Here is a 12,879-nt window from a genome sequence, read left to right as displayed (position 1 = left end):
GCACATACCCTTGTTAACTATCCTGTAATCCAATCCACCCCTTTTTCTCACTTTCCTGTAACCTCCTGTTCCCTCCTTAATTCCAAAGGCATAAAAGACTGCAAACTGTCATTTTCCAGGGCATTTGAGATCTTGCTTCCCCACCCTGTCATCTGTCAGTGTGGCTCAAATAAGCTCTCATAAAAATTCTCTACAGGTTTGGACATTTCTCAAATTGACACATGTAATAAAACATGATGGAAGAAGATAAAAGGTGTGAGTACAGAAGAGAGAAATCAGCAAATACAAAGGAGTATTGGGAGAGGTAACCAGGACAGTTGGAGCGAAGTCTTAAAGAGATGGGTAATACCACTTTAAATGCTCAGAGGAGGCAAAGGTGAGGACAGAATCACTGGATTTGGCAATAATTTCAGTAAAGAAATTACTGAGAAAGTAATTTTCCATGAAATTGGGAGGTTAGTTAAGGAAAGTAACTCAACTTACATAGACTTAATTTACCAAAATGATAAAGAGGAGAAACAGTCCCCAGGGAATGTAATTTAGGGACAAACCCTGTTTGGGGATTTCTCTGGGAGGAGGAGCGTAAGGAAGCAAATGGGAGAGGTAAACAAGGTACAAATGGAATAAAAACATGAGGCTAGATTCTGGAGACATTATTTGTACTGTATCATAACGTCTAGTGCTTTCATATGCATTATCTTATCCTCTGCCAGCTCTCTGATATGCTCTCTAATCCAGTGGTTCTAAAAAATGTGGTCGCTAGACCAGCAGCACAGGCATCACTGGGGACTTGTTAGAAATGCATTCTTGAGTCTTACACCAGACCTTCATCATCGCGGGTGAGGCCCAGCAAACTGTGTTTTTAAAAGTCCTCCCAGGGCTTCTGATGCCCTCCAAGTCCCCACAACCACCACACTGTGGAGAGAACGACAAACCACGGCAAGGAGTGGTGGTCACAGTCGGAGGACAGAATTTCCTTCTCAACCTTGTCTGGATTTTCCTTGCTTCTAAGAAGGAAGTGCATGTCCCGACCCCCGCCACAGCCAGCCGGCCAGCCAGCACCGCAGGGTAATGTCGCCCCGCTTTGGACTCAGTCTGAGCAAATTCTACCCAACCCTGCCTGGAACCCAGGGCAGGCCAAGCGGATTAACCAAACAACTTTTACCGACTAAGGCCTCCAGCACCCCCCACCCCCGCCCCAGCCACGCTTCCACTAGTGTCCGCTTCCGGTTCAAGAGGAGGGGGTCGATGGGGGTAAACTGGAGCGGACGTGTCCAACTTTCTCGAGACTGGTGGGGATGACAGACACCTTTCTTCCTAATCCCTCCATGCGCTAAGACGCCGGATAACGAGGCGGTGAACGAACGACGGCCTAGTCGATGATAAGTGTCCAGGAAACCTGGAACCCAATAAGGGAATAAGAAAGGATTGAAAATCCCTCTTCCTCCCTTTTCCTGCTTTCCCACCCCAAACCCCCAAAAATGGAAAAGGCGGGGACTCGGGGTAGCGATCCGAGAGGGGCGGGGCAGGGCGCCAGAGAAAGAAATCTCGCGATAGGTTACCAGCCCGGGCGGGGGTGGCACCTCTTTCCTCCTCCTCCTCCTCCTCCTTCTCCTCGCGTTAGTTCCGGTCGCAGAAGAGAGACCGCCGCAGTTGTCGCCACATCGCGGATTTTTGGCTCTTTTCTCTTCGCCTTAAATTCGGTGAGAATCGGCGCCCGCTCGTCCAGGGCTGAGGTTGCGGCCCCTCGGCGCCGGGCAGAGGGCGAGGGAGTTGGCAGGCCCTGTGCGGCCCCGCTTGGATGGGCCCGAGCGGAGGCCGCCGCATGAGGCCGAGCAGGATCCGGAGCCTGGATGGTAGGGCCGGGGCCGCTGCTTCAGCAGGAAGGCCGAGGGGCGGTGGCTCAGGCCGGAACGTGGGGCCCGGAGGTGCGCCGCGGCGGAGACAGGCCCCCCTCCGGCCCTGCCCGGCCTGGGTAACAAAGCCGCCGCGGCCTCTGTTGGGTGATGTACGCGTGGGGGGTTCCTGCGGGCGGGGCGGAGGAGCCTCCACCATCACTGCGGCCGCCTCCACCGCCGCTGCTTTCGCTGGAGGGCGGGCGGATGTACGGGGCGGCGGGGCCCCCGGCGCGAAGCGCCTCGGCGCCTGTGGTCCGCTCGTTGCGGCGGCCGCCACCGCCGGCGACGGGGTCAGTGAAAAAGGGTCTGCGGGGCGAGGAGCAGCCCCTGCGGCACCCGGCCGTGACCAAGGGGATCCTGGGCGGGGGCGGGTTATCTGTCGCTAGTGCGGGAGGCACAGGAAGGGCGTGGATAGGAGACACGTGCCCTTGGAGGAGGCTTGGATTGTAGGGTATGGAGCAAAGGAGGCTAGGCCTGCTGTCAGTTCATTTTGCAGGCGGGAGTAGTGAAGCGGCCGCTGTGGTCACAAGCACTACTTGAAGGTAGGGTAGGGTGGTGGTGGCCATAACCAGGCCCTTCAACAGAAGCGGTTCGCCTTTTGACAGTGTCTTGAAATCGACATACACATTTGACTATGGTGGTAATTTGTTATCTTCCTGTGGTGCTCATAAGTAGTGGAAGATGTTGGCGAATTTAAAGAGAAAGGAGGAAAAGACCAAACAATTATGTTTATAATGGGTGATTTGCCACCTGTCAGTACTGTAGAGTTACCTAAAAGTATACTTCACGTTACATCTTTAAAGGGTTTTTTGGGGGGAAGAAATGCAGGTTTTGAACTTATATTTAATTCAAGTAAAGGTAACTATTTTTGCCTGCCCAGGTGTTTTGTCAGGCTGAGAGTGTTCAGTTTGATTTATATGTGACTAGACCAAGGTTCGATGCTTTGTTTTTAAAATGAATGTTATAGCACTGATATTTTCAAGGCCTTATTTTTCTTTTTCTAGGGTGTCTTTTATGAATAATCAAAAGCAGCAAAAGCCAACGCTATCAGGCCAGCGTTTTAAAACCAGAAAAAGAGGTAAATAATTTGTTGTAATTATATCACTTTTCAAATTTCCAGAATAACTTATATCTTGGTTCTTCTGGTTGGCAATTGCTCAGTACTAAAACCTTAAGAGAAAACACCAGAAAAGGACTTGATATTCTTGATTGCTATTTCAGATGTACCCCTAATATTTCTGAGTATTTTTTTAAATTATGGGTTGCATTTTCAGTAGCTAAGTTTCATTTAAGCAAATTTTTGCCAGAGGGAAAAGGTTAATTTATAGAAAGAGCTCCTAATTGGATCACTGATTTCACCCAAACTTTGTAAAGATGTATGAGAAGAAATCAGACTTTTCTCATGGATGTTAATTATGAAACAGTTCACATTCTAATTTTTTTTAATTAAACATTTCTCATAGGCTTTGAAAGAAACTAGAATTAAATGAACTATTTTTATGTATTAGTGGGCAGTTATATGAGCACTGAATTCTGTAGCAAGACACTGCACTAGTGATGCAAAGTTAAATGAGATGTGAGTCTCATATATTTTGTATTGGGCTTGATATTTTTCCAAAAACTACTTAATTTTATTGCTCAAAAGCACCTGTTGACCTTATTTTAGAGGAGATTTTGAGGAAACAGCTACTGGTTATAAATTTAAGATACATACATTATAGAATCTTTTGTAATCTCTACAGTCTGTCACCTTGTAGTGGGGAGATCAAAAGGTGATTTAGTTCTAGTGCTTACAGATTCATTTACATTTAAGCCAGTAGATTTTTCTCAAGAGAAACAGAAGTTGGAAACCAGAGCAGTTCAGCAGTAATAGGGAAAAGTCTGTATCCTCTTGAGTATGTGAATTACTGGCATCACCTTTATATAGATGTAGTATCTAGTAATGTTATTGTTAGCATCAGGAAGAGATGTCACATCCTCTTCCGGATCAAGATCACTCATGCACTCCTAATTCTTGATGATTGGGTTCTGGGTAGGGTGAACAGCCATCCCGACTTATCTAGGATTGAAGAGGGTTCCCAGAACATGGGCCTTTCAGTGCTAAAAACTAAGTCCTAGGCAAACAAGGAGGCGCTGGTTGCCTTAGTGCTGTGTGAAAATTAAGATAGCATCTAACCTAGATAGGGAAATCTACCCTATCACAGAGTATGTGATAGCAACTCAATAAAAGCTAGGCATGCACCCAGAGCCACTGTTTTGTGTGCTTTCTATTTTATTTATATTATTTAACATTCACAACAGCTTTATGAGATAGGTACTAGTCTTAATCACCATTTTCCAATAGAAAAAGTCATAAAGAATGAGACTAGTTACCCAAATTGTAACCAGGATTTGGATCAAGCAGTGTGACTCCAGAGCCCATGCTCTTAACTACTACCCAATATAGGTTCTAATTTCTCTGGCCTTCCATTCTGCTTCTGAATAGTGAGAACAAAAGGATCTACTTAACAAGGTTGTTATAAAGGTCAAAGCAAGGCATTCATCTACCTCAGTTTCTATGTTGGACGCCCAATAAATGTAAAGATTATCATAGTAAGTAGCAAAGGATTGATTTTTTTATAAACCATACAAAATGTTATAGTCATTTAAAGAAACGAATCAAGAGCTCTAGTGTTGATCCTCTTGAGTATATGAATTATTAGCATCACTCACATCACTCAGGAATAAAGTTTACCTGAGGTTTAGAGGATGTCCTGAAATTCAGAAAAGCCCAGAGGCAGTAGAAGAGCATTCCAGATAGAAATTGTCTTCTGATGGTAGGAACACACTAACTTATTTGGCTCACTTATGAGACTAATGCAAAAAAAAAAAAAAGAAGAAGAAGAAAAGGTGTACAATTCTTGTGACTAGGCAATCTTGCCTTGCACTAGCAGAAAGGAAACTTGCAAAGGACATTTGTTTAGTTTTCTGTTGTATTTGCTAGAGTTCCAGGTCTTGGGTAATCTAGTTTGTGTTTGTATTTTCTAGCTGTTGAAATAAGTGAAATTGTGATGGTTGTGGTTAACTTATTCCGTGGTTATAACTTTGTAAGGTGGTGGTTTCATGGCATTTTGGTAAGCCTTTTAAAATGATGTTTTGGGGGTTTTTCTCCCTCAGATGAAAAAGAGAGGTTTGACCCTACTCAGTTTCAAGACTGTATTATTCAAGGCTTAACTGAAACTGGTACTGATTTGGAAGCAGTAGCAAAGTTTCTCGATGCTTCTGGGGCAAAACTTGATTACCGCCGATATGCAGAAACACTCTTTGACATTCTGGTGGCTGGCGGAATGCTGGGTAAGTGGGTTTTGTGGGAAGTATGCTGTATGGAGAAGATCGTTAGAATCCAGAATACGAACTGTTTGACAAACCTATCAAATTGGGTTGGCATTAGTTCGGAATGTGACTTGTCCAAATTGAGATGTGCAATTTTAAAGACTTAATATAAAAAAAGAATGTAAGACATCTTAATTATAATTTGAATACTGAAATGTTAAAAACATCTAGATATGTTGAGGTAAATTTTTATATTAAAATTAATTTTACCCATTTTTAGTATTTTGAAATTAGAACATTTGAAATTATATTGTGTGGCTCACATATTTCTGCTGCACAGTACTGCCCTAATCTAATGTACTCCTACCTCCACCCTTAACAGCTCAGGATATCTTAACAGAGTGCGCTACTTAGTTATGTATTTTAGTCATTTAGTTATGTATCTTCAAATGATGATGGTAATATTGTATTGACCCACACAGCCAAACTGACAGAATCAGAACTCCATTTGTATATATGCAGAATGGAGGCATAGAAAGGTTTCAGTAACTTGCATGCAGTCAAACAATTGCTTAATGGAACTAGGAACTTATATTTATACATTCTAATGCCTAGTCTTTCGTTGTAGTACCAGTTTATAGTAAGAAATATGAAAGATATCTATTTACTATACATAATACTGCTATCAATAAGCCTGTTCGTAAAAACCTTTTTAAAACATTTACTAAGGAAATTTTTAAACATACCCTAGGTAAACCGTATACTGATCTGTTACTCAGCTTTAGTAATTAACAATCTTACTTTGTCTATGCCCCCACCAACTTCATCAGACATCATTTTATCCATAAATACTTAGAAATGTATCTAAAAGATAGTCTCTAACTTGTAGGTTTTTATAGCCCAGCCTCTTTAGAAGCTTGAGGAGTTGTTTTCTATATGAAGTCATATATCAAAACCAACTATGAACATCTCTACTTGAATGACAGATTTGGCACTATTGATTGAATGGTTAATGCAGCAGTTTCATTGAGTTGCTAAAGTTATTTTATTCCTGTAAATTATATCACTTTATTCACACATTGAACCCCAACAAGCCATATTCCTACTGAGAAAATTGACTTTGCTTTCAAATTACCTCTTCGAATTTTTACCATTTTATTTTATAATGAGAATCTCACAGAAGGAAAGATTGAAATGGTTACTAATTTTAAATGAAGGTCACTGCAAATTTTTTGTAAAATATGCTTTAGCCCCAGGTGGTACACTGGCAGATGACATGATGCGTACAGATGTCTGTGTATTCGCAGCACAAGAAGACCTGGAGACCATGCAAGCATTTGCTCAGGTAATGAAACTTTACATAATTATTTCAGTTAGCTACTATGCATTTATCTAATGTTTAAAGAATAGTCTACTTTTAAGGTCGCAGGTAGATTTGAAGGAATTGAAACGAAAGGTTTAGAGATAATCTTGGTGCATGCAGTATGATGAATTGGAAACCTAAAATGTGTTGAGGAAAACAGTAGAAAAAGATCGAATTAGCTCTTTTCTTATTCGTCTCTCTAAAATTAATTCATTTTTGAGAAACAGTGTCAAGCTGAATAGGAAAATCAGTTCCGTCTTGATTTCCAACATCGAGTTCTTCTGCATACAGCTTTTCAAAAGGTGAATGAGTTATAGGCAGATGAGCTTATTAATCAAAATCTCATATCAAGGTTTCATACATAGTTACGTTTATATTACTGTAAGCAAAGAATTCAGGTGCACCTTAGATATTATTATCTATGTTATTAGGAAATTAGAACTATATTTTATAATCTTATTTTGTTACTGTCCTACAAATGGGTAAATGATTTATATTAAGCAACAATTAGTCTTTGCTTTAATATTTATCAATAAAAATCTATTGCTGTTTTAAACAGCTTAAAACTATTATTTCTAGTGGAAGGTTTGCTTCTTTCTTGTTCTAGAGATACTATGGGAGAGTTCTCAATGGCTCTGACCTATACCTTATTTTAGGGATCTCCATTTATATGTATGAAGTTATCATTAAATTCCTTTACTATCCTTCATAGGTTTTTAACAAGTTAATCAGGCGTTATAAATACCTGGAGAAAGGTTTTGAAGATGAAGTGAAAAAGGTATGTGGAACAATATACATTTTTGGAAAACAAAAGGTCAAAAAGGGAAGTGTTAAATCCTAATTCTGTCACAGATTTGAGATCATTTTAAATTTCTTATTTTTCAGTTACAATTGACATTCAGTATTAGTTTTAGGTGTACAGCATAGTTATATTTGTTAGACACGTAGATAAGTTAAGGAGTGATTCCCAGGTGGAATTGGTCTAATGTCTACCTGGCACGAAACATAGTTGTTAGAATATCATTGACTGTATTCCCTATATTTTACTTTACATATCCGTGATTATATTGTAATTGCCAAGTTGAACTTCTTAATCCCTTCTCCTTTTTCACTCCTCCTCCTAACCCTCTTCCCATCTGGCAAGCATCAATTCGTTCTCTGTATCTATGAGTTTTTGTTTTGTTTGTTTTTTGTATTTTTACAAGTGAAATCATATATGGTATTTGTCTTTTTGTCTGACTTATTTCATTTAGCATAATATTCTTTAGGTCCAACTGTGTCTCAAATGGTAAGATTTCATTCTGTTTTTATGGCCAAGTAATAGTCCATTGTGCATATGTGTCACATTTTTATCAGTTCGTCTCCTGATGGACACTTAGGTTGCTTCCATATCTTGGCTGTTGCAAATAATGCTACAGTGAACATAGGGATGCATATATCCTTTTAAATTAATGTTTTGAATTTCTTTAAATACTCAGAAGTGGGATTACTGGGTCATATGCTAGTTCTACATTTAATTTTTTGAGAAACCCCCATACTATTTAGATTTGATTATTTTAGACATTTAGGTAGGTTCTCTTTAAAATATAGTTTTGGGGTAGATCATTTAGTTTAATTTGTATACTTTCTTACCTGTGTCTAAACAGGGGACAAATGGCTAAAAAAATCAAGTGAGATTTATTCAAAAGAGAGGGCAGAGGATCAGACCTAACACATTGAGAAAGAAATTTAGCATGCTTGTGTTTGAGTCTTAGGTATTCTATATCTAGGTGCACAGAAAATCTGATAATGTTTATAGTAACTTTTATTGAGTATCAGGCACTATTCTAATTATTAACTCATTTAACATTCACAAAAACCCTCTGAGGCAAGTTTTACATTTATCCACATTTTACATATGAAGAAACAGGTTCAGAGGTTAACTTGCCCAAGATCATTCACTAATGAGTATATAACTGAGATGCAAACTCTGGTACCCAGAGCCCACACTTTTAACCAATATAGTATGTTTTACTGCTTCTCTTTATGTAATGCAATTGCTCTTTTAACCCTTAACTATTTATTTTTGTAGCTGTTGCTGTTTCTAAAGGGTTTTTCGGAGTCAGAGAGGAACAAGCTGGCTATGTTGACTGGTGTTCTTCTGGCTAATGGAACACTTAATGCGTCCATTCTTAATAGCCTTTACAATGAGAATTTGGTTAAAGAAGGTAATTAAAGGATGGTTTTTAGTCGGCGGAGGGTGGGGTGAATAAGAGCATGAAAGATAAACTGATAGAAAAGTTAGGGTATTTATCTAGATTTGACTTGTGTAATAGTCTTTTTAACTATCCTTAAATTTAATAGGTTTATTCAAATTCATAGATATTTAATGTATACCTTTGGCATCCAGGATTAATGGTTTGCTTTAGGCATACAGCAAATATCCAGGATCTAGTTGCAAATGTGATTGATTATAAAGTAAATTCAGTGGTAACCAGAAAGAGATTAATTTCAATTGGGAGACTTGGGAACATTTTTAATAAAGAAAGTGACATTAGGAAGAATGTCAAGCTGAAAAGGAAAATAAATTCCTTATCGTGATTTCCATAGTTAAATTCTTTACAGTAATAAAACAATTTTTTATAGTATTAGAGTACTAGTTACCTCATTTAACATTAGAAAACAGTTTAAGTAGCTTGACTAAGAATACACAACTAGCAAATGGTAGAATAGAGAGATTAGAATGAAATGATAAGCAGTGGCAGAGGGAAGTTTAGGGGTAATTTTGGGGATAAAGTGAGTAATCCTTTGTGGTTCCACTATGGAGGGAAGAAATGGAGAGATGCAGCGGTCGAAATCCAGGAAGTTGCTTCTGTTAAGTAGGTTCTTTTCTTCTACAGGGGTTTCAGCAGCTTTTGCTGTAAAGCTCTTTAAATCATGGATAAACGAAAAAGATATCAATGCAGTAGCTGCAAGTCTTCGGAAAGTCAGCATGGATAACAGATTGATGGTTTGTAATTTCTGTTTTTCCCATTCTTGATTTCAAGAAAATGTAATAAGGAAACTATCATTTTTAATATGTGAAGAGAAGAAAAATGTTTTTCTTAATCTAAATTCTCCTTTTAGGAACTTTTTCCTGCCAATAAACAAAGTGTAGAACACTTCACAAAATATTTTACTGAGGCAGGCTTGAAAGAGCTTTCAGAATATGTTCGGAATCAGCAAACCATTGGAGCTCGTAAAGAACTCCAGAAAGAACTTCAAGAACAGATGTCCCGTGGTGATCCATTTAAGGATGTAAGATATTTTTTTTTTTAACCATCCTTATAAGGCTAAGTTTCTGGTAAAGAAAATGTTGACTCATTTGTGAAACTTCAAAGTATTTCTCACTAGAAGGTTTTAATTCTATAGGGTGTTGTGCTGGAGCTTTGCCTCAGTCTGTTTCATATTCAGTGCCTTACTAGTGCCCAGAAATTATGCTACTTGGGGATTTTGTAGGGCATAAGCCAATGGTCAGACCTTCCTGTTTCTATCTCAGTTTTTTCCTAGCTAGTTTGCCCATTTGTAAAATAAGATTTGAACTAGAAGTCTATCCTTCTAGTTCTAAAGCTCTCTGATTATGTATGATACACATGTGGTCATTGCCAGTTGTATGGAAAGGTGTTTTTGTATTTCTGTAAAAGATCTAAGTTTGATATATGGAGGAATATGTACATATCAAAACTAATTTCTTTTACTAAATTTGGATTCTTTTACAGATAATTTTGTATGTCAAGGAGGAGATGAAAAAAAACAACATCCCAGAACCCGTTGTCATTGGAATAGTTTGGTCCAGTGTAATGAGCACCGTAGAATGGAACAAAAAAGAGGAGCTTGTAGCAGAGCAAGCCATCAAGCACTTGAAGGTATTAGAACTGTGCCTTGACAAAACATTCTGCTTTTGAGTGGTGATAAGTGAACTGTTACTGTACTTCTCTTAGAAGGTTTATTACATCTGTGGTTCCTGGGGATAACCCACCAGTAAATAGGCAATAACGTATTAACTACTGGTGTGACCTTTTAAAAAGCCTGATTTGGCTTTCTTTGGTTCACAGGTTAAAAATGAAAATGTGTATAAAAGTAGCTTAAGCCTACAATATGATGTTTAAATTTGAGAGGATATTGGGAAATAGGAGCATTCTTTTTCCCTTAAAGTATTAACATTGTACTGATTGTTATTAGGAATCCTTGATGGCAGTATTGTTTTTTTGACTTAGACGCTTAGATTTTTCTGCTGTACTATTTTTTTATTTTCAGCAAATAGAAGATAATTTACAGTGATTTTAAAAGATGAGTTATGTTCTGTACTTTAGGAATTTTATAATGGATAGTTATCAGAATGAATGACTAAATCTTTTCTCCCTTCCCTTCAAAAGCAATACAGCCCTCTACTTGCTGCCTTTACTACTCAAGGTCAGTCTGAACTGACTCTGTTACTGAAGATTCAGGAGTATTGCTATGATAACATTCATTTCATGAAAGCCTTCCAGAAAATAGTGGTGCTTTTTTATAAAGGTAATTTAAATTTTCAATTTTGAAAATACATTTCATAAAAATCCTAGAATATTCAAAGTAATTCCATTGAGTAGTTGTCTGAACATCAGCTCCTTAAATATGTTACTCGAGTCATAGGACTGAGTTGTCTCAGTTGAATTGGGTGCTTTTTACTGCATTAATATCAGTACATTTCTGAATCTCATTAACAAGTTAAAGTCTAAAGCCTTCTTAGTGCAGCTTCAAACTTCACCTTCTGTACTCTACCAGTTCTCTTCCCAAACATATTCTTCATGTCTCTGTGTAGTCTGGCCTGCGAGAAGTCAACTTCCCTTGACCTACCCAATGTGGACCTTTACTTATCTTTTAAGACTAGCTCAAAATGCTTATGTAAAACCTCCTATTTCAGTTAACTGTTACCTTTTCTGTGATTCCCAGTTCAAAAAAACTGGTCTAAAGTGTTTAATAAATAAAAGACTTCAGTTGGGAGAGATCCTATTACAGTATGTAATTTACTATGGTTGGTGATTATGCTTTTTTCCTCCACAAATCAGACCAGCCTTGATCCCAGTAAGTGTAGTTTGTGTGCACATGTATTATTTCTATCACCTAGTTTTCATAAATGATTTTGTTCATGCTTATATTCTAAACTTAGAAGAGAGCTCTACCCCCATTCCAGATTTATTTATTTATTTTAAAGAAAGAATGAAGTAGTGAACTCAGAATCCCATGTTTCAGTGGTGATAAGCTTGTGGTTAGGCTTCTTGAAAATATAACCCTAGTTACTTCCTCCTGCTCAGATTCTTTAGAAAGAAATCCTAGAAATCTACATTTAATTCTTAATTTTTCCAATATAGATCTGTAAGGTACATGGACCTTTTTTTTTTTTTTTCATAAAATCACAGTACCATTTTCACACATAAAAAAAGTAACATATCCCTGATCATTTCAAAAGATTTCTCAGCCTTGGTACTACTGATACTTTGGGCCAGATAACTCTTTTGTAGGTCTCTATCCTATGTACCATAGAGTGCTTAACAGCATCCCTGACATTGCTCAATAGATGCCAGTAGCACCTCTCCCCAGTGCAATGACCATGAATGTCTGTCAACTTTGTCAGATGTCCTGGAGTTAGGGGTAAAATTGCCTTCAGTTGAGAGAATCACTAGCTTGTTTTTTTTCTAGCAGTAGGATCATACTTAGCAAGAACTTTATTCAAAAGTTTTTTAATATAGGGCTCTCATTTTATCTTTCAAAATTAATTTATTGAAGAAACTAGTAAAGAGATGGTTTTGAATACAGATTTATTTTTTAAATGACAAAAATAATCGCTTTTACCTGACTTTTCAGTAGAAACTTTTTTGCCATGTAGGCATTTGCATCTTTAGGATGGATCCTAACTCTGCCCAAGTTAGAGAAAGAAGAGTATGAAAACTGAATGTAATGTTCACTGTCTTTATAGCTGAAGTCCTGAGTGAAGAACCCATTCTGAAGTGGTATAAAGATGCACATGTTGCAAAGGGGAAAAGTGTCTTCCTTGAGCAAATGAAAAAGTTTGTAGAGTGGCTCAAAAATGCTGAAGAAGGTAAGTCTTTTTCTTTGTGCAGTTTGTTTGGTAAAGCCTGAGAACTAGTTTTAGTATGGCCATAGAATGTGTCCACACATGTTGCCTTCATTCAGATACCATTTAATACATAGAGTACAGATTTTTCACAGACCTACAAATACTTATTTGCTTTAAGGCAAATGAGGAAAACTAGACGTTAGTTATTGAAGTATTTTGATGGCTGGAAT

At 38.2% G+C, this 12,879-nt stretch overlaps 1 protein-coding gene across 2 annotated transcripts in view; it reads left to right on the top strand.

Moving 5' to 3' along the window:
* Positions 1-1,634: 1,634 nt before the first annotated feature.
* BZW1 (basic leucine zipper and W2 domains 1) overlaps positions 1,635-12,879 on the top strand; it is a 13,098-nt gene continuing 1,853 nt past the window's right edge. Inside the window, exons 1-11 of one of the 2 annotated variants that reach the window (XM_016131072.2) lie at positions 1,635-1,703; positions 2,903-2,976; positions 5,055-5,231; positions 6,461-6,555; positions 7,286-7,351; positions 8,645-8,780; positions 9,453-9,562; positions 9,679-9,849; positions 10,311-10,457; positions 10,968-11,106; positions 12,548-12,670. In XM_016131072.2, coding sequence (XP_015986558.1) covers positions 2,913-2,976; positions 5,055-5,231; positions 6,461-6,555; positions 7,286-7,351; positions 8,645-8,780; positions 9,453-9,562; positions 9,679-9,849; positions 10,311-10,457; positions 10,968-11,106; positions 12,548-12,670 — 1,228 coding nt within the window. In that variant the 5' untranslated portion in view covers positions 1,635-1,703; positions 2,903-2,912. Of the gene's footprint in view, positions 1,704-2,902; positions 2,977-5,054; positions 5,232-6,460; positions 6,556-7,285; positions 7,352-8,644; positions 8,781-9,452; positions 9,563-9,678; positions 9,850-10,310; positions 10,458-10,967; positions 11,107-12,547; positions 12,671-12,879 lie in introns of those variants that run through there. The other variant, XM_036237396.1, reaches the window with a different exon arrangement.

The sequence above is a fragment of the Rousettus aegyptiacus genome, unplaced genomic scaffold (assembly GCF_014176215.1).
Source record: "Rousettus aegyptiacus isolate mRouAeg1 unplaced genomic scaffold, mRouAeg1.p scaffold_m13_p_2, whole genome shotgun sequence".
Taxonomy (NCBI): Eukaryota; Metazoa; Chordata; class Mammalia; order Chiroptera; family Pteropodidae; genus Rousettus; species Rousettus aegyptiacus.
This window is presented reverse-complemented; position numbering and strand designations above follow the sequence as displayed.